This window comes from Dermacentor variabilis, chromosome 5 (genome assembly GCF_050947875.1).
Source record: "Dermacentor variabilis isolate Ectoservices chromosome 5, ASM5094787v1, whole genome shotgun sequence".
NCBI lineage: Eukaryota > Metazoa > Arthropoda > Arachnida > Ixodida > Ixodidae > Dermacentor > Dermacentor variabilis.
Genome location: NC_134572.1, coordinates 40,742,636 through 40,763,513, shown reverse-complemented (window position 1 = coordinate 40,763,513; position 20,878 = coordinate 40,742,636). Strand labels below are relative to the sequence as shown.

At 46.3% G+C, this 20,878-nt stretch overlaps 1 protein-coding gene across 5 annotated transcripts in view; it reads right to left on the bottom strand.

Annotated features, from left to right (window-relative positions):
- The window catches only part of chb (CLIP-associating protein), a 217,110-nt gene that overhangs the window by 172,714 nt on the left and 23,518 nt on the right, over positions 1-20,878 (bottom strand). For all 5 annotated transcript variants that reach the window (XM_075692191.1, XM_075692195.1, XM_075692193.1 and 2 more), the window contains exons 8-9: positions 19,206-19,306; positions 10,387-10,463 (exon numbers count right to left, since the gene is read on the bottom strand). In XM_075692191.1, the coding sequence (XP_075548306.1) occupies positions 10,387-10,463; positions 19,206-19,306 (178 nt within the window). The remainder of the gene's footprint in view (positions 1-10,386; positions 10,464-19,205; positions 19,307-20,878) is intronic.

The following is a 20,878-nucleotide window of genomic DNA, read 5'->3' as shown; positions in this document are numbered from 1 at the left end:
GGAATGAAAATGCGCTCAAAGACCATGAGAATTCCAAAACGGTTGGACGTCCGATGTGCACAAGGGCTTCGTGGGACGCGTGTTCCTTGTCCGTTGTGGATTCTCATATGTGCCCATGGGCAATCAGAGTGGTTTATAATTTCTAAAGATAGCCTACACGCGACTTCAAGAACGTCGTACTGACTAATTCGAACAACGCACAAGTATGGCTAAGGCTAAGAGACTTCTTGCAGTGGCTACGTCCGCCCTTAGAAATAGTTCAATGCTCTTGATCGCAATTGTGCGAAACTGTTCTTTATATATGCTTAGTATTGAATGAATAAAGTGTTAAACCTCAGAAACAAACAACTGTGGTATACAGCTATATAATCGGTTCTTTTAGATCAATTTCTTTTTCACTGCGTTTTTTTTTTTTTTGCGGGGGGGGGGGGGGAGGGAAGGTTATTGGCAGACCATCGCGGCAGCCTCACGTGCACACTCGCGCGAGGCGCGCGGCGAAGCATGGATGGAACGCGCGGAGCGATACATTTTCGTCACCGAACTTCTTGCGCAGCTTCCACAGCGTTGCACCACATTTGTTAAACGGAGTATAAACCGCATTGATGGAGATGTATACGCTGGAATCATGAGGATAGGATCGCGGGCTCCGAGATCGGATAGCAAGCCGCCCGGTCTCGCAGGTCGCAATCGGATTGGCGTGAAGCGCTTCGCCATCGCTATCTCTTCGCCAGCATCCATTATCTAGCTATTGCACATAACCATCGAGCGTGCTGCAAGAAACGCCTTACTGCGACGGAACCGCTTCGACGGGGCCTACGCGGTTAGATACAGGACGCTGTAAGAATGGTCTGTGCGAGGTCGGCTGGGCGCGAGAAATGCGAAAACCTGGCGGTGGACGTTGACCACGCTGCGAATTTGGCCGCTGTCAGCTCGAGTCGCAGCCAAGCAGCGTGCGACGCCAGCCGAGCTAGCGAAACTGCAGGGCCGTGAAGGCGTTATCGCCGGCGCAACCCTGCAGCCTCCTCGTCCGCATTTTCCGCTCGCGTCAAACAACTCTTGGCACCGACCGCCTCGACAAACACCTTGAAGGCACGTTCGCGCTATATAGCCTCTCCACCGACAACCGGGGAGCTCCGCGGAAACGCGCTATTCCTGGAGAAAGAAGCCACAACTGAAGGCACGAATCCGCTTCACTTCTTACGCACTCCAAGAATGAAATTCGGGCTATTTTTTTTTTTTTTCTTCCCTCGTACGCGAAGCGCCGACGCAGTCCGGAAGGAGGTGTGCCAGTTGGGTAACTCCTGAAGGTGACATCAGTTTAACTCAAAATCCAGCAAAGGCTGCGTAATAAAGTCGTGGTTTTAGGAATGCGTGTATTTCTTTCTCGTAGCGCTGTTTTTAAGATGGTTCCGTACAACTGTAGCACGAGAGAGCACAATGGGAACGAAAACAAATTAAAAAAATATATATTCCTGCTACTCGGCGAAAGACTGCGGGAACGTTCGTGACGCATGGGCAAGAAAAGAGTGCAGTCAAGGTGAAAGGGACAAGAACGACACCTTAAAAAGACGATGCTACACACTAGAGCGAATATAGCGGTTATATCGTTAAGCTGCAGGATTTACAAAATATGGCCTTGTATGTTCGAACTGCAACGATGTGTACAGAAATAGAATAGCACTGTATAATAAGCAGCGCCCCGATGCCCATATGTATAATGCAAGAAATCACAACTTGAACCTGATACAACAGGGCACACGAAGAAAAAAAGAAGAAAATGAATCCGCAGACTATATACTTCGGCAATTCCTCTAGCGCTGTGCTCATGAACAGCGACAGCAGCAGGCTGGCGCACATCCATCGCAAGAACAACTTTGCGATACACACACGGTCCTCGTCCGCCAGTGCATTGCCTTGTGTGGCGTGCGAAACATTGTATAAATTAACAATATACCTTAAGGACTAGACACTGTACACTGGCAAAAACAAACCCAGTTGCTTTGCCTTACGCGGTGAACTTCACGTGAAAAATATGTTTGCGCAGCAGTCAAATGGAACCAGCTCTTAGCAGAAGGCCGTGTATGCGGCGTTTTCTCCTAGAATACAACGCCGGTAGGTGTACTGCCCTCGGCAGTGCCTCGAGTAAAACGCGCGCAAGGGGGGTTTTCCCGCGTGCACCGCACGCATGAGCACGCAAGCTCACCGACGCGACGACGCCCCGGTATATGCATTCTATACGTGCATCGACCGAGCAGCAGACGCGACTGGAATACGCGAGTATGGCAATGCTGACACAACACGCTACCGCCGTTAGCCACGCCGTATAAAATAAGACGGGATTTTCGTTCACGCTCGACGCGATGCCATGGCGCCATCATTAGAGAGTAACAGCTTGACAAGTCCGCACTTGAGTTATTATTCCCCTTCATATCACCGTGCAGCTCCGCGGGGTGAAAATTAAGTCACGTCACTCAGTCAGGAGTGATAACCAGAAGGGCTCTTCCACTGACCATTAATATAGCCCTCGCGTGCACGATGGATTAGTGGCTCACAATGGGCGAGCCACTGGGACAAAGCAGTCGGTTATCGCGCGGAGCCCTTCTACTTTTCCTTTTTCGCTGAACTTGTGATCCTCGCCTACATGCCCGAGGCACCTACGTATGAAGTCCCTTTTATGACACCGACAGACCAGGCACTACAAGCTGCCGAAGTCGTAATGGGATATCCCGCTACAGTGCCTGCACGGCCCGTTTTTGGTTCCCTCCGCGGCCCGCCGATAACGGCAGCTATAAAGCCGCGAGGGGCACGGACACTCCTAAAACATAGCACGGATGGGGCTGTTCACGAACCGGGACTGGCCAAGCACGTATACGGCAGGCTGACAGCCACGCACAGAGCGCCGTTGGAGGCAACGCACGAGCACGAGGAAGTGAAACCTGCAATGCCTTAGAGCTTGGAAAGGGGGCGGCGGCAGCGTTAATCGCGAGAAGCAAAGCGAGCGATTAGGGCCTCCACCGCCACGACGACCGGCAGTCACTAATTATCGTGTACGCACCCGGAGATACACGACGGTCGCATACACCGTCTGCGTTACACTGAACACGTAGCTCCGGGGGGGAGGGGGGGGGAGGAGGATAATAGATGACAAATCGGAAAGCGGAGGCGAATATCTATAGCGACGTCCGCGTTCAGCGAGGCGGCAGCTAATGGGCGCGTTTCTTGGCCCGTTAATGAAGCCGGGCTGCAACGAAAGCGAAAGCAAATTGCCGCGCCCTGTATCGGCTCGCAAGTTGTCCTACGCCTCCTACGCACACGCTGCGCGATAGCCAGCATGCGCAGCCACAGGCACATAGCAACGTGTGTGTGTGTGTGTGTGTGTGTGTGTGTGTGTGTGCGTGTGTGTGTGTGTGCGTGTGCGTGTGTGTGTGTGTGTGTGTGTGTGTGTGTGTGTGTGTGTGTGTGTGCGTGCGCGCGCGCGCGCGCGTGCGTGTGTGTGTGTGCGCGTGTGGTATACCGTCCTTCCCCCAATCCCCACATAAAAACGGGCAAGCAAGTGCGGCTAGCAGACTACACGATTTGTCTGTCTGCACTACTTTCCTCCAATATATATCCTATCATTCATTTATGGAGAGTTCTATCCTGCGCAGGACTGTCGTGTTCGGTGCGCAACCGAGCACAGGCACAGTTGGCACGGGCGTCTGTGCATGCACTGCATCCAACGTCGTGACACACATCAACCGGAACATCCGCAACGTCACCGCGAGCGGGGAACTTCAAAACCTGGCACCGACGTCCGCCTTTCGCTTGTGCGCGATTTCTGGCCGACCAAGGCTCCTCCTCCTCCTCGCAGTTAAGAGGAAGCTTTAGCTCGGGCGCTCCTATCTAAATACATGTAAAAGGTGAACTCGTTTTTCTCGGCAACAACTGCACCGAATTTGACAAAATTCATTGCATTTAAAAGAAAAACTTAAAATCTAGTGAATGTTCGTTTCAAATTTTGGTTTATAGATCCTCAACTTTTTACTAAAAGTTGGCAAAAATCGCAAATTTTCAAAAAACGAAACTATCAAGTTTAGAACTCTAACTCAGCAATGAAAAATGGTATCACAATTCAGTGAATTGCATCTAATAGTACATCTAAAGCGGACAAAATTGGTATGTCACAAATGAATATAAAAAAAAATTAATAATATGGAAACACAGCTTTTGCAGAACCCTTGTATACAACGTAACGAATTCACGTAAGATGTAAGTTGACATGTCGAATTTGTCCGCTTTCAATGATCTAACGGATGCCGTTTACAGAACCGTAATATCTGTTTTTGATGCAGATTTATCAAACTTGCAAACTTCGTGATTCTAGTTTTTCAAACTTTAGAATTTTTGAAAATCTTTTCAACAAAATTCAGGCCCTAAATCGAAATTCCGCTTCCAACAGTCACTAGAATTTAACTTCCTCTTTCAAATACAACAAATTTCATTAAAATCGGTCCAGGGGTTATCTCAGAAAAGAGTTTTTGCGTTTTACATGTATTTGAATGGGCCGCGTCGGAGTTGGGCCCGAGCTAAAGCTTCCTCTTAAGTAGCCGTATGGAAGCTGCAGCGGGCTGAACCCGCAAATCGGAAAAGCGCCTGGTGCCGCGGACGGGCGGGCGCCCGGAAGTGTTGGCGACGCCGACTTGCAAGCAAGCGAGTGTGTCACCAGCGCGTCTGGCGCGCACAAAACGACTATTCACTAATGCGCCTTCCGCGCCAGCTTATCCCCCGGCGACCACTTCCAGAGGAAAGTAGTGACGGGGGACGGCAGAAAAGAGAAGAAGAAACTAAGGACGAAGCCCGTTCACGAATCATCGCCGCAGGTAAGCGTTACCAAAAGAAAGGCAGACAAAAGTGGGCACGACGCCAGTGCGCTGTACACCGGTGCGTTCCCGCAGAGGGTCGTTCGTTCCTACAAGCACACACGCTGTGCAAGGCCGTGTACAACTGGCGACGGTCTGAAATAACGAGCGCGCGACACGCGACGGAAAGATGCAGCGTGTTCGACTTGAGTCAACGCTGCACCGCGGGGGCTTCGCGCGCGCGGTGTGGGGCCAGTGCCCAGAATGAGCCATTTCGTATAGCCACCAGTGGTTATATAGACTGATGCCAGCGGAAGATGCCACGAGATTGAGGCGACCTATTTTCATGTCGACATTTTCATGCCCACAGGTTCCACACACGGGCGGCGACGAAAATGAGGTTGATCAGTGCCCGTTGGCACCAAATTCCTTGTACAACGAATTCAGAAGCAAATACAGTCACTTGCGATATGCAGAATCGCGAGCGATATGAACTCGTACACACTGTGCCTTCTTCAGCGCGTGTTCATCTTAGTCATGATCTTACGTGGAATAGCTATATCGCGAATATTACTTCATCTGCTAACAAAACGCTTGGCTTCTTAAAACGTCATCTCCACTCTGCCCCCCTGCATGTTAAGCTACTCGCATACAAATTACTAATTCGATCAAAATTAGAATACGCATCGCCCATCTGGTGCCCGAAACAAGTATACCTTGCTAATTCACTTGAATTAGTTCAAAACAGGGCAACTAGATTCATTCATTCCTCGTACTCTTTTGAGATCAGCATATCATCTCTGAAATCGCAGTCCAACCTACCTAACTCTTGCACTTCCGTCACCACATTTCTAGTTTGGGCTTATTTCATAAATTCTTTTATTCCGAGCTATCACAGGAACCCTACTTCTGCCCTCCCCCACCACGTTTCTCTCTTCGCATCGGACATCAGCAGCAGGTATCTCGACCACGAGCACACACAAGAACTTTTGCTTCGTCATTCTTCCCCGGACTGCTTGCGACTGGAACGGCCTTCCCCAAGAACTTGCTGCCATCACATGCCCATCTATGTTCCTTAACCAAATTACGTGTGCGCTTGCATCACAATAATCATTTTTTGTTTGTATAACTCGTTCAAAATTTTTTTCTGTATACTGTTGTTAACCTATATATGTCCCACCCCTTATGTAATACCCTCACATGAGGGCCTTTAAGGAAATAAAGAAGTGAAGTGAAGTGTTCAGATGACGGGACTTCTAGCGCAGAAGATCAGCAGTGTCTTTATTTTTATTTTATTTTTATCTTTTTTTTTCAATGACTATCAGGTGACCGTCCATCGCGCAAGAACAAGTACCTCTATGTAGGTATAAGCTAGGTGTGTGCGAATATTCTACAATTTTTTCAAATAATTTTAGAATGCTTCACATTGTCCCATTGTGCGGCATCAAACATGAAAGTGAGGCAAGAAATGCGATGACTTTCCTCCCATCCACAGTGGACATAACCTAATAGAGCACGCGGCATTACTCGGGAAGCGAGACTTTTCCAGCTAAACAACGATCACACGTAATAAAATTTTGTTTAGACATGACATTCAGCAGTGGTCGTACTGTCTATGCGTGCAGCACCCGTAATCTCTCATTGGATTAAATTTGAATATGTGTCATTGACACAATAGTGGCATCATCTGCCATGACTATTCGAAGTAGAGAAAATTTTTCATTTTTCTTACTTCTTTCCTCTGCTATTGCCGTAACACAACACATTCCTAGTTTAGTTGCAAAGGTATACACAGGTGTCAATTGACTTGTAAAGCTGCCTTTCTAACTGACTGCATGTGCTCCGAATAGTTCGTGAACAAACTGCTTGGTTGTTCCTAATGCTTCCTTTGAGCTTGATAATGCTTTAAATCACGCTTTATAATGTGAAGTGTAACGACTAATGCTGTGAATACCAGGATACGAAAATTATTTGATATTAATTGTATGATGGCTGTGCATTATTCGTAAACTATTAGAAAAATAGTGAACGTTTGATTCAATTCGCTTGTAGCACTATTCAACTCATATATGAATTTGGTCTCAAAGACTAGTACTCGTACAACAACCAATGCAGCAATTACGTCTGAATAACTAAAGCTCCAAAACTGGCATTCTTCCTAAAACCTGGCCCTAAAAACAGTGGCCCAACAAGGGGTGGCACAATGGGCGTGTGCCCTCTCTGCCTCCCCCTCCCCCCTGATTTGTGTTCTAGTATGTGGCATGCCCATCCCTCCCCTCTCACCCTTCCAGAAAAAGTGTCTGGCTACACCACTGCCAAAAAACAAATACAGAAAACAATTGTTAACTCGAACTCTGGTATCTCGACATATCGGTTAAGATGAATATATTATCATGTCATGGAGAAGCCAACACAGACACCAAGGAACACATAAGGGGAAATTACTTGTACTTGCTAATTGAATTAAATAAATGATGAACTAATGGCAATGAAAGTGGATGAAGAAACAACCTGCCACAGGTCGGGAACGATCCCACGTCTTCGCATTACGCATGCAATGCTCTAACTAAATGAGCTACCAAGGCGCAGTTTCCTCATCCACTTTGCGACACCTGCAGGAAAGAGGATGTTCCACATCTGCCGCCAAGGTTTGTGAGTGGCGGCGCTGGCTAACACTCCCAAGGTTAGTTCTAGTAGTAACACATAACTCTCCAAGAAAGTGGATGGGGAAACAGTGCCTCAGTAGCTGAATTGGTTAGAGCATCGCACGCGTAATGCGAAGACGTGGGATCGTTCCCCACCTGCAGCAAGTTGTTTTTTTTTTCATCCGCTTTCACTGCCATTAATTTATCATTTCTTTAATTCAATTACTAAGTACAAATAATTTCGCTTATGTTTTTCTTGGTGTTCTTGTTTGTTGGCTTCTCATGATATGATTAATTAAAATCGGGCCCCTCGGTTAACCCCCTTTCTGCTTGTACTAATATATACAAATTCAGGCTGTGGTTCCAAGCCATGTGTTTCTCACCTCTTACCTCAAAAAGCCTTGGCACTGAGCTCCGGACATCTCGAGATGATGTCAACTTCGTAAATACCAGAAAAAAAGAGTTACAGTTTCGCCCGACAGGTGAAGCATTGATTGCGATAGCAAATAATTAGACAGATATACAAAGTACACTTAGTTGTTTATCAGCTGCATAAATTGGTGTAAACATTCGCTTATTAACTAAATTAACAAGCCCATCACGTGTGCACAGGCAAACACGAATACATCTCACTCGGTGACTATGGACACTCGCTGTCAGAACGCTGGCGCGAAGAGCGGCAGCAACGACGAGCAAATTCTCCTCGCTTCAATGTGAAGCAGGCACGCGAGAACACATAGCGTACGATGCCATCAGCTATCTCTGGTCAGCTAGCCTTCGAACCCAGTGCAGATTGCCTCTGAGACGTGTGCGGCCGTGCTTAGAGCCGCAGCTGGAGTAGAACAGATACGCACTAACCTGTACCATCACGCCCTCCTTGCACTCCCAGCACACGCACAACTCCCCCTCACACCACTGCGCACAGAAGATGGCGTGCACCATTCCCACCATTCTCCCTTGCGCGCGCGAGAAGACACCGCTGCATGAAGCCACTACCCATCTAGGCTCACCATCACAAGCTTTCGCTTGCACCTACAGCATACAGCGCGCGGCTGCGATGTTACTGCACTTGGACTTGATACGGAACATCACGGCGACACCGAGGGTGGAAATTCACCTCAAGTGCCAATGTAACTGATATCGCAATAAAAGGTAACAAGGCGGCGTCGGCAGCATTGCTTGCACTCACTTTTTGCCCGGTGTCAGCTTGCTAGCCAAGTCGGACACCGCGCCGGGCCATGCTCCCCACTTTCACATTCTATCTGGCAACTTTAAGCATGCTCCTACCCTAACCTACACACTGCACATATTTTCTTCCCCACCCTAGTACTTGCCCATATGGTGGTGCTATCCCAACCCTCTACCACTGACTATGGGAATACCTACAACCACCGGACATCACACACATTCCCAACAATAACAGAGTGTTCTAGGAGGCGTGGCTGACTGGCGGTACCTTGAAAGACCAAAGCTGGCTGATCGCCAGAGCCCACGCGGTCGCCTCTGCCAATGGAGTAGTACTGGCCTAAGGACACCACTATGCCCCACCTCAAAGACGCATCAACATTTTTCTAATGTTTAAAAAAAAGTTTAGTCCTCTCTATCTCTCTATAGCCGCTCACACGTACTCACTTGGCTGCTCGCTACTACTTTGTTGTGGCCTCATGCGGCAGCAGCGTGCTGGGCGTCTAATTTTTTTGTTTTGTTTGTTTGTCCCCTCTCATTTAGGATGCTGTCAGTGACACATGATGTGATCACAGCGTATTAATTGGGACCTTGGCCAAGATAATCAGCATTTCTGAGCAGGTGCTATCAGCCCACGCTCTGCGCCCAAATATCAGCATGCGAGCTCACAGTGTTTAAGCGAGATCGCGGCCTGATAAGGACGTATCATGCGAGCGCGACAGTGGTGTGTAAATACTGCATCACTCGTGGGCATCTGCTAAAGGCGTGACAATTACGCTCTTACGTACTTTCAGGATTCAAAGTTGTATTGTGCAGAATTCATTATGATGCAGAAAATAGCAGCGTCAGCTTTTCAGATGTCTGAAAACAGTTATGCGGGGATGACTGACTTCAAAATAGCATTAGGATCAATAGTCTTGACTCTGTGGCAAGCATGCTGTCTTGGCATAGTGCCACTAATGTCACTGCCTGTAGACACCAGCCTCTGCTGCCGATGCAGGCGAAAGTGACCGAAAATATTACTAGCGCTATTTTGCAAAGGCTCTATGCGGTCTATGTGCACCCAGTGGGTTTTTATTTTCACTATATTACTTATCTAAAAATTCCGCTTATCTCGAAATTATTTCTGGTTTTTATAACTTCGAGTTAACCGCAGTTTAGTGTAGTTTTCATTCACCAATAGATAATTACAGCGTGTACTAAATATCTAAAAAAGAACCTAGAGAAAATATGGAACATATGTGAAGAAAGAGTCTGCTAATTGACAGTCACAGATAGAATTGCTTGTTTAAACAAGTTGCTGAGGAATTGTGGAGCTGACGTTCTCCAGCATTCATAGAATCTGCAGTGAAGGATGAGAAGAGACAGATCATCCCGTCATCTACCACTGCACGGGATGACAGCTGGGCACACCAGCATAGTCCTTCCCAACAGGAATAACAAATGTAGGCCATGAAGCAATTGTGGTAGACCCCGATGATTGGCAAGCCAGGAAATGCCAATGTGATAAAAGCTGGCAGGAACCAAGTACTAGGGAAAATCAAACAGTGAGGAATTCGTCACCATCTTGATGTGTGCTAGGTGAGCCAAGTTGAATGTTAGTCACCGGCACAGGATCAGCCATCTAAAGTGCAAGCTTCGGCAAATGTGGCCTATACATCAAAGGAGGTCCACAGTCCACACAGAACACCAATAAAATTAGAATTTTCACCACTTACCAAGGTCAAGTGTTGCAGTTGGTAAAAGCTGTCCAGAGCTCTTCACTTCATCGAATTTGTTGAACAATGCTTGCAGCCTGGTACAAAAGGAAAAAGAGAAGAGGCACCACTTCATGATGATTGCCACCATGCACAAAGCGTTTCTGCTATGGCATGCAGACACAGAGCAACCAGCAAACAACAATGACTAGGCAACTTACGTAGGCTGCTGGGAGGTGTTGAATGCATACAAAACATAATGGAAACAAGTCACTATTGTAGTATCTGACAAGGGTCGATCAGTCTTGATGGTATGTGTACTTCCTTTCTGTCCCCCGTCATTTTCAGCACTTAACACCTGTTACTGTTTCAGTAACCATGTAACTAAGACAAAGTGGTAGTAATAAAGCAACATGCTAGGCCCTGTTGTGACGTGCCAATGGATTAGTGAATATATTGAAATTCATTCCCAATGACAGAGATATCTGCGCCAACAAGCTAACTTGAGGTGAGAACAAAAGATGCGAGTTTCAGAAGTCTATCAGCACACCCTATCAGTTCAAAGGTATTTTTTTCCAAGCTCATGCTTTATAGAAAGTGCCTCAAGTGAGTCTTTCTTCAACTACCTCTGAAATTATCTTCTGCGCCACACCATGAGGTAGACCTCAGGCCACAAATGGATATGCAAGCATGAAGTCAACAAACTTGAATGGCCACCTAAAGATAAAAGTACTCTGTACAGTCTTCTGATAAATAGAGAGCTTTAGATAAGGGGACGCAAGCGGCTCGCATACACAAGAACTAGGGGCGACAGTACTGCGCATGCGCACTACCGTCGACCCTAGTACTTGTGTACTCAAGCCGCTTGCATCCCCTAACCTAAAACTCTCTAATATGGCAAGTTGGCCAGGCTGGTAGAGCTGCTGGGTCACAAATAAACTTGCTCAGGAGGAATCTGCAAGCTAGTTGGTTGGATATTCTTGAATGAACAGTAGCATACTTAATGAGACATACACATACATTAAAACACAGATACACAGGCACTGAACTACAAGTTGTACTTCAGCACTTGTGTGTCTGTTTTATTGTTTGTCTATGCCTCATTAGGCACGCTGCTATTCAATCACAAATAAACATCACCAAAATGAACATGGACACAGCGAAGAAAGAGAAAAAGACAAACACTGCTCTTTTCTTCACTGTTTCCGTCCCTATTTCAGCATCGTTTTTCCTGTTCTCTTCTGTGCACCATTATTCTGACACTCTTGCCACTCCCCAGTGACTCGTTGTAATGGCTCACACCTAAAAAATGCATTCTCTAGTTGAGAGGTACCAAAATATCATCCTCAGAGAGAGAGAGAGAGAATAAACTTTTATTGAGCCCTTAGTAAAGGTTGGTGCGTGCTGGCACTAGACGGGGTGGAACCTCCTTCTCAGGTCCCATATGCGTCCAGCAGTTCCTGGCCCCTAGCCGCCAGCGCGAGCTGGGTCGGTAGGTCGGGGCTGGACAACAAGGTCTGCCATCACTCGGGGGGGGCGGGGGGGGGGGTCGCTGAGGAGGGGGGGGGGGAGTAGGGATGGTGGGGGGTTCTTGAGCTTAGTGAACTCTGCAAGGATGTGTGCTAGAGTGCCTTCTGATCGCCTGCAAAATGGGCATGAAGTGTCATGCTCTGTTGGGAACATGTTGTGCAAGAGCACGGGATGCGCTAGCGACCCCGCTTGCGTGCGTCACACGATCTTTTGCTGCCTTTGGCTGAGTTGCGGGTACGGACGGGGAAGCCTACATCTGCCGCTTCTGTACATTTGGGTGATGTCTTTGTAACTTGTCACGGGGTGCGGTAGCTCTGGCTCATCCTCGGCCCGGATTGACAGTTCTCGGGCATAGTGGTCGGCGAGTGCGTTGCCTTCCACTTGCGAGTGAGCCGGGACCCACACGAGCTCAACAGCCCGTCCCGGTGAATTGCGTTTGGTGAAGATCGCTAGTGCCGCGGCAGAGATGTTCCCCTTGCGGTAGCTTGCGTAGGCGGTCTTGGAGTCTGTGACCACGGTCCTCACTCCCGGTTGTGCGAGTGCGAGGACCACGGCCACTTCTGCTTCGGCTGTATTCGTTGTCCGTATCGACATGCCTGTGACCAGTTTATCGATGGTGGTGACAACCGCCGTTGCTCTGGTGCAGTGCTTGGGAAGTGAGGCGTCCGCATAGAGAACCTCGGGGTCCTCTTCCAGCTGTCGAGCCAGTGCCTTGGCCCCCGCAGAGTGTCTCTCGTTGTTCCTCCCTGGCTGCATGTTCCGGCGGAGGGGCTTGGTCTTAATAATGTCTCTCCACGTTGTGGGGAGCGGCTCCGTTGTCGGTTGCTGTTCAATTTGCAATCCTATCTTGCATAGGACGGCCCGGCCGTGCTCCGTCCGGCTCAGCCCGACTCTCTGGTGGGATAGGTGCGCTTCCACCAGCTCTTCCTTCCACCGTGTTGTGGGCACCTATGTCCAGCAGCTTCTGCGTTGACGAGTAGACTGGGATGCCCATGGCGAGCTTGACTGCTTTCCTTATCGTCGTGTTCAGCGTCTCGCGGTTCACCTTCCTAAGCTGGAGGTATGGGGCAGAGTACGTTACGCGTAACATGACAAATGCCTGCGCCAGGCACAGTGCATCTTCTTCTTTGATCCCTCTGTTCCGGTTGGTGACTCTCCGGATCATGCTCAGGACCTGCTCAGATGTCGTCTTGATTTTGTTGACGGCTGCGTGCGCCTTGCTGTCGCAGCGCAACAGCAGGCCCAGTATCCGGATATGCTGCGTTGGCTTGATCTCTGTGCCTCAGCAATGGCTCATACTCCCGTAAGCAAGCAAAGATGCAATGGCTCATACCCTCTTTAAGGCGGAGGCAACAAGCGCTCAGCAAATTGAAGCAAACAGTGCACACATTCATTGAAATCCCCCACACAACACACAGAACAGCACACGTTTCAATAAAGAACACGCTCAAAACAAGCATCCAAACAATCAATAAAGTATTGCATACAGCCCTTGGATGTACGCTACGGCCGAGGATGCTCGCCAAGCGAGAAACTTTCTTTTTTCCTCTGTACCTTTTGCTGCAACAGCAGCACCTAATGAGCTGAGATATCGGTCAGCCAGTGTACCATGTCACACAGCCAGGCCACCATGCCACCTCAGTAGTGGATCCAAATCAAGCGCATGCACGTGTGTCACCACCCACACTGAAGCTCGTGACAATCCACCCTTTTCATTTTCCTGTGCTGCCCTCTGCCACACGCCGCTGGAAACGTTTTGGAAGGGTGCCGGGGCTTTCGACGATTGATTAGTGTACCTGCACCTACATAAGTGAGCGCCAGTTTTGCGTTTCGTGGATCGTGAGTCATTATTAATGGCTTCTCTGGGGCAGAATGTCATTCCTGGAAGCCATGAAGCACTCTATGACTACTGCGTGAGCAGGCCTGAGTGCGCTGTCATGCAAACAGTGCGGCCTATAAAGGCACGCTGAGTTCCCTTTGCTGACTCAGATGCTGTGGAGTCTGTTGTCGCTGATTTCTGCACATTCGAGCTCACTTTTTGTATTCTTTCTAAACATTATTTTGACATTTCACATTTTTAAGAAGTGTTCGAGTGCAGCCTTCCGCTTTGGATTTATCAAAGCGGTGCGCTTGTTTACATCGACATCTACAGACACAGATCGTCGTTAGCGTCAAATATTGTGGAAAAGGTGCATCGCCGATATGAAATAATGTCAAAACATAGGAAAACATACTTTTCTGCGCATATGTGTCACGTTGTTCCACCCTGAACGAGTCAAGATGAGCAGCCAAACAGCTTAATAACTGTGACCTATATTCTCGCTTTTCTTTAACTCCATCACACTTACAGTTTGCGCATGCTATAAAACACTGTTAGAGAAAACTGTGCTCGCATAAATGAAGTGCTCATGTTTAGGTCGTTTTGTTCTTTTGCAAAAAAAAGCGAATACCATCATGGACACAGTTGGTATAACTGAGCGAGACGGTTGTTTAGACTGCTGTATACCGAATGTACCATCTCTTGTTTCCTGTTTGACGCAGAGCTAAACAGTACATCTCTGAATTGAGAAATGTGTCAGCATAACAACACATACAGACCCACCCATTTACGTAGCTAATGCGACCGGCAGCCAGGCATGGTGACATACAGATGTTGGCACAGCCCTGCGTCGCCGCTTGCCGCTTATTGTGTCCGCGCCATTTGAAGTGAATTGCAGTTGATTTCTAATCGCTAAGGACAGAACTGAACTATGAAATCAGTTTCCTTTTTCCTAATTGCTTACATTTCAGTTCAGGTCCACCGGTAGCGGGAGCACGAACTCAACGACGCAGGCTTAACTGAACAGGATCAACATCAAACTTCATGTGCACGGCTTGTGCATTTTAACTTCTTTTGACTCACTGTTAGGATGATTAATTATATATACAAGCAAAGGCGCTGTCGCTATTGCGATGTCATTTCAATGGCCGATCGCGCAGGGTTCGGTCAAACGATGGTCGGCACAATGATAAAGTCAGGCATGCGCTGCCACCACCAGCAAGCGAGGGCAGACGCTACAAAAAGACTTCATCAGCAACGTGATGTTTTTAAGTGTCGCTCAAGTGTAACGCACGAGTTTTTCGTTATATTTGCTAGCCATCAATGAAAGGCGGCAACTATATGGTTCATGGTGCAGTTCAAACCACTCGGACCTGGCCACTTTCTGTGTAAAAGTGGAGTTGCGATCTTACGCTAGGCACGTTTTCAGTGCAGCAACGACATCGAGCTACCAGTGGAGTTTCAATGCGGTACATGGCATGAGTGTTTGCAGCAACGTGAGTTTGAGTGCATTCTTTTTCTTTTTCGGGGGACTTTCCAGCGCACTGTGACGCACGCAACCCTTCCAAACCATTATGCAACTAATACGCTAGGGAAGGGCGCATGCGCTCTTGCGCCATGGAAACGGCGGATAGAGGGACTGTTCCGTGTACCAGCTTCGAGATGGTGTAATCAGCTAAACAAGTGTGCCATAATATGTTTCTCTTCAAGCATTCACACCAATGTGGCCAAGGATGGTCAGAGCATGCATTTATTGCCCAGGTGTTTCATGCGAGATGCGAGGAAGCACAGCACTGTGTCCCTTTTAACCTTGTACTGTCTCGTCTTGCCTGTTCGCAGCAGGCATTCTGCTGACAAATGCTCGGATCTATTTCCACTTTTACTATTCTACTACTATTTCCAAGCCGGAGTAGCCTGTGTGTGTAAATTGCGGGTCTTTCTTATTCCTTTCCAGGAGCTCACCGTGTTAGCCCTACTAATGCGATGTTTGATGTCACTAATTCATGTTACGTTCCTCTCTCAAATACATTAACGGGTTAAATCCTTCATTAGAGCAGCCAAACAATGCTACAGAGCCGAGTGCATTTGCATTTATTTTTACTTGTGAATGGCATTGCATATACTGGAGAATACAAATCAGTTTTGTTCAACCTTCTTCCCCTTCGATTCTTATTTTTTGGCTTGTAAGAAATAAAGACATTTGGTGTTCAATTGGATAATAAACATCAAATGATTTTTCAGTCATGGGCAGTCAAAGTGAGAATCTGCAAATCAGCAGAAATAAATAGAATCCAGTAACAAGTCAATCAGAATCGGATAGAGGTAATGCAGTTGTCATAAGTAACAAGCAAAAATGATTACTCACAAGCACAAAGCAGGTATCAAGACCAGCTCATAATGTTCTAGCACAGCCACTTCATGAAAACACAGAAGGTGCGGCCTGCCGAGTTACACCACAAACAATGGGTGAGCTAAAGCTTTCTCTTGAAGGGGCCTTTTCATAAGAACAGCCAATAGTATTGATGGGTCAAGCTGCTTTCAATGATGCTGCATGACAGGAGACTTAATTCCATGCTACATGTGGTGCAGTAATATTTGTCTCACATGTTCGCAGGAGCCTATTGCATAGATCGGCAACTTTTTCTTACCATGCTCAAAAAGTGTTTCAGGGCCCTTTAAGACCGCTAGACATAAGTGTCAATCACAACATCAGATATCTGCTTCTTAAGACAACAAATCTTATTTATGTCTATGGTAGTGTGCTTGTTTTAAAAACAGCTTTTGCTATTTATTTTCATTTTTAGTGTTTAAGTACCATAGTTACTTGCATAATGAACGCACTTTTCTTTCCTGAAAAATATGCGTAAAGTTGGGGGATGCGTTCATTATGCAAGACAAAATACTCAGCTTTTTTTTTTTTTTTTCTGCGGCCACCTCTAAAGAAGTTGGTTTCACCCGAAATTTGAATAATCGATTGTGATAGCAAATGTGTAGATAGCTACACGAAGTAAGGATAGTAGTTCTATTGTGTAAACTTGCAAACATTCACTTCGACGACGACAGCCAAAATACGGCTGGAGCATCCATAAATAATTGCTATCACAATAAAATAGGAGGCACGGTACGATTCAGCATCCGACACGGCGTAGCGCACAATCGTATCCGCCGAACACCAAATCAGACGCCTAATCGTACCGTGTGTCTCCTACTTCATGGCAGCCTGTTTAGGGTGCGATAATTACGTGAGAAAAAGAAGAAAAAACGTACTTCTTTATTGGAAAAGGGGGGCTACATTCATAATGCAGGTGACCTCACTATGCAAGCAATTATAGTACTCTCCATGTTATTCTCACAGCTGTGTTAGTTCGCAAAAGACCTTGGTTTCGGTCTTTTTTCAGTGCCCCGTTTCCTGCCAATTGTTGTAAGGTCTGAAAAATGTTGCCCGACAATATCTTTCATGCCTCTGACACATCACAACAGCCTAAGCACAAATTAAGTCTAGCAATGTTGCTGAACTTGGCATATATGATAACCGCAGGTCCCGGTACAGTCTTTGACTATGAGATCTCTTTTTGTATTTCAGATCTATCAAAACACATAACCACTTTGAAACAATAAATTTTGAAACTTTGAAACCATATGTGCACAATGCACACAACTGAAGTGTCAATGGTTTTCGCCCCAAAAAGTATTCTGCACCAACAGATTGCAGTGTATTGGTACCATTGCCACCACATGGACTACGATACAAAATTAAATGTGTTTGCTAGTGCTGATAAAATAAACATTTTATCCTTGCATTTCCCAATAGACAAGTCAGACCAACAATTCTATAAAGTTTTTTCAAATATTCACGCCCAATTTGATTAAAGAATTTAATCATTCATGCTCACCATTTACGCAAACTGGCAGTTGCAACTTAAAACAGGCCACAAGAAAGTCCCATGTGCTTCCACATTAAAATCGCAACACTCCTGCCACACTTCTATTACAACAACCACCATTGTGAAATAAAAGGCCAAACTAGTCAACATGCTCATAGTAGTGGCAAATACAAGGACACAAACAAGGCACAAGCAGAATACATGCGGAACAATTTCATGTGTGATCTGTCATACGACCTGTCATACTGACAGCTGCATCCAACAAGTTCCATCAAGTTCCCAAAGATTTAAGCAGTTAAACAGCCATCTTGAAGCCCTGTTATGTACGATATCTGACATCGCATGGTACCACACCCTTATCATGCACAACACAAATAATGACACAGCACACTTGTCCTTCCAGCTTATTCTTGCCTTGTCACACTGTACAGCTAAACCTCATAACAAAACCTTAATAAAGGACTAATATATAACGAAGTAATTGTAGTTCTCCTTAAAGTTCCTATAGGAATCCATACAGTTAAAGTTCTGTTTTAACAAAGCCGAAGTTACCTTTACATGGATATAAAAAAAAACATTTTTTAGTCAAGAATGATTTCCTGATCACCTTGTGCTGATTAGTTGGAAATACAGCAGTGCGCGATGCTCCTTGTAATCACCTGAATTGGCAGTTCAAAACTCTTGCGAGTTACCCGCTACCTAGCAATCCACTAAGCAGGCCATGCACCGCACTGCTGAGTTGGCAGTAACATGCGCACTCTATCGCTGCCGCATCCAACCATGCTCAGCCAATACCCCCCAGCTCCCACTCTCTCCTGCACACTGATGCACACTGCGCCTTGGCTGAAGAAGCGCAAGGCCTGCTGTACGAAGAAACATGCAATATACACAATGTACGCTAATTGCAGCCACAATAAGCTGCTACACATCTGCAGCCAGGGTAACACATTTTATAATAATCAATTTATTTTAGATTTCTTTCATCCTTTATCACTGGCTCTGACAAAGCCGCATTGCCATTACCGGCGGGATCAGGCACTAGGCAACACCGTAAGAGTAGAAAATGAAATTAATTGTTACAAATAACAACCACCGCTCACATTGTCAGTGATCACTAAGCTTATCAGCATTTCTTGAATGTGCCGACAGAGTATTAGGCTCTGATTCAATGCAACACCTGCCACTGCACATCAATGTAAAGGAAACCTTTCTTGTTGCACGGTGACAAGCGTTGCACAAAACAATGCTTGCAGCTCACCTCGTCACACTCGCGAAGCACTAGGATCTTTTATGGCACAACTCAATTGTGCACGACTGCCGAGATTGATTAGCATTAACAACTGCATTAGAGAAGGTAGACTCGCTGACAAAGACTCAGCAGAAAACAACCTTTAGCGGCCCTTTGATGGTGTGCCACGGGCTTTTGCAACAGCACACTTTTGCCTTTCCTGGCTGCAAATGTCAACCACGAGGGTGGATACGCGATATAGTGCAGTAAGTGCGGCTCCCCTCCAACTTCGTTATTTTTAAGTTTTACTGTAGTACCATGAAGATATTTAACTCGCCCAGCTCAAGATCCTTCTGTAGTAAAGATGACTGGTACTCACTTGGCAGGTGGAATGCCGTACTTCTTACCCAGGTCTAACCGCACCCTCTCGCCAACGTGTATGTAGATGACTACAAACGTTTGAAACGCCGCATCGCGCACCTGGAGCAGGATTGTGAAAAAGGAATTTTGCCCAATGTTTTTTCTCTATCACAAATCACAAAGAAGCACACATTATTTTCTTCAGCACAGACTGAGCACTGAGGACTCTTGCCAAAAGCACAGAAATGCCAAAATTGTAGCAAGTTTATATTAAAAAATTGGACCAGTTTGCAGTGAGGATTTTCTAATTAATATAACACTTTCTGTTAGAAATGCTGTCCTTATCGGTGCAACGTTACCAAAACAGCCTGCTCGAAAGTGGCCTTTTCTGCTATTATTAAGCTCTATCAGTTCTCCCTTGGGTGTCCCAACTCTTGCTCTGCCCTGCCTTCTTCAGGGGAGAAAGCATTTCTGCAGAAACTATTTGAACAGTTCACTTTTTCCAAGCATCAGATGCTTCAAGTTATAAATTAAATTGGCCCTATAATGCCATTTGCTAGTCTCCTGGTTAAGCAAGGCACTAAAGCTACTGCTAACAATAAAATCGGTAAACATGGGTTCTATTCCAAAACAAAGACCAACTTTTCTTTGAGGCCACCAAAATGTGACTTTTTGCATGTTCTGCTACAGTAAGGTTAACATTTTTTTTTCTCCTCTGAAAATTGTTAATGCCACTCAGATTTCTGCAAATCTCACTTGAACAATAGTAGTTTAAAAACCTCCATTCATGCACAATTTGGTTCAGTAAATTCAGTCTCCACAATGAAGGACAACACACTGTCAACAACTTGGCCAGCATAAGTAAAGGCAACAAAAGGTGCACTGCGCAAGAGGACCGTTTAATGTCAATAACTTGAGCTGCAAGTGAATCAGGCTATTCGCAATAGCTGCACTAAAGCGCCATCCAAATAAAATTATCTCAAAATTCTAGTCTGGGCTCTTCCCCCTGCTATACCATTATTTACGTTTACTGGCATGTGCTACTGGCATCAGATGTCAACAGGGTTCAGTACCTACAACAATCCTGAATATTTAAGCAGCCTGGGCATGCAGCCCAAAATTCAGATTTGGAGCCACCATTAGTCTTGGCTACTAAAAAAAAATATGTAAGCACAGCACCCGCAGAAAAAAAATTTGGTAGTCATGCTCAACATCACAAAGCTGCACAATGAGTTCTTCAACATGCACCCAAACCACAGGATACAGCCACTGCGGGTGGGAATCAAACCCATGACCTTGTGCTCAGCAGCACAATACCGTAGCCAGTATAGAATACAGCTTTCTCATGGGACCCGTGCCCCACAAACTTACGGCAATGACAATACATAAAGGCCAGAATTAAAAATAAACAGCATGAAACAAAGGCGAACACCCCTTGTGCATAATTGCTACTTCTAGGTGCAATGCAGAATCTTGGCATAATCTCTAGATATGCTTCAGGCCTAAAACTCAGTGCCATTGAACAAATCACACCAGTACAATGTCGCACACAAGGGCCAAATGTGAAAAGAAATCTCTCTATGGTGTAGTTTTTCTCCTGCTCAGATAGCATTGTTAACTGCCTCTACGTAACTTCTATGTAGCCTTCACAGGAGTTTCAGGAGACGAGAACCTCTATTGCAAGGCACTGCA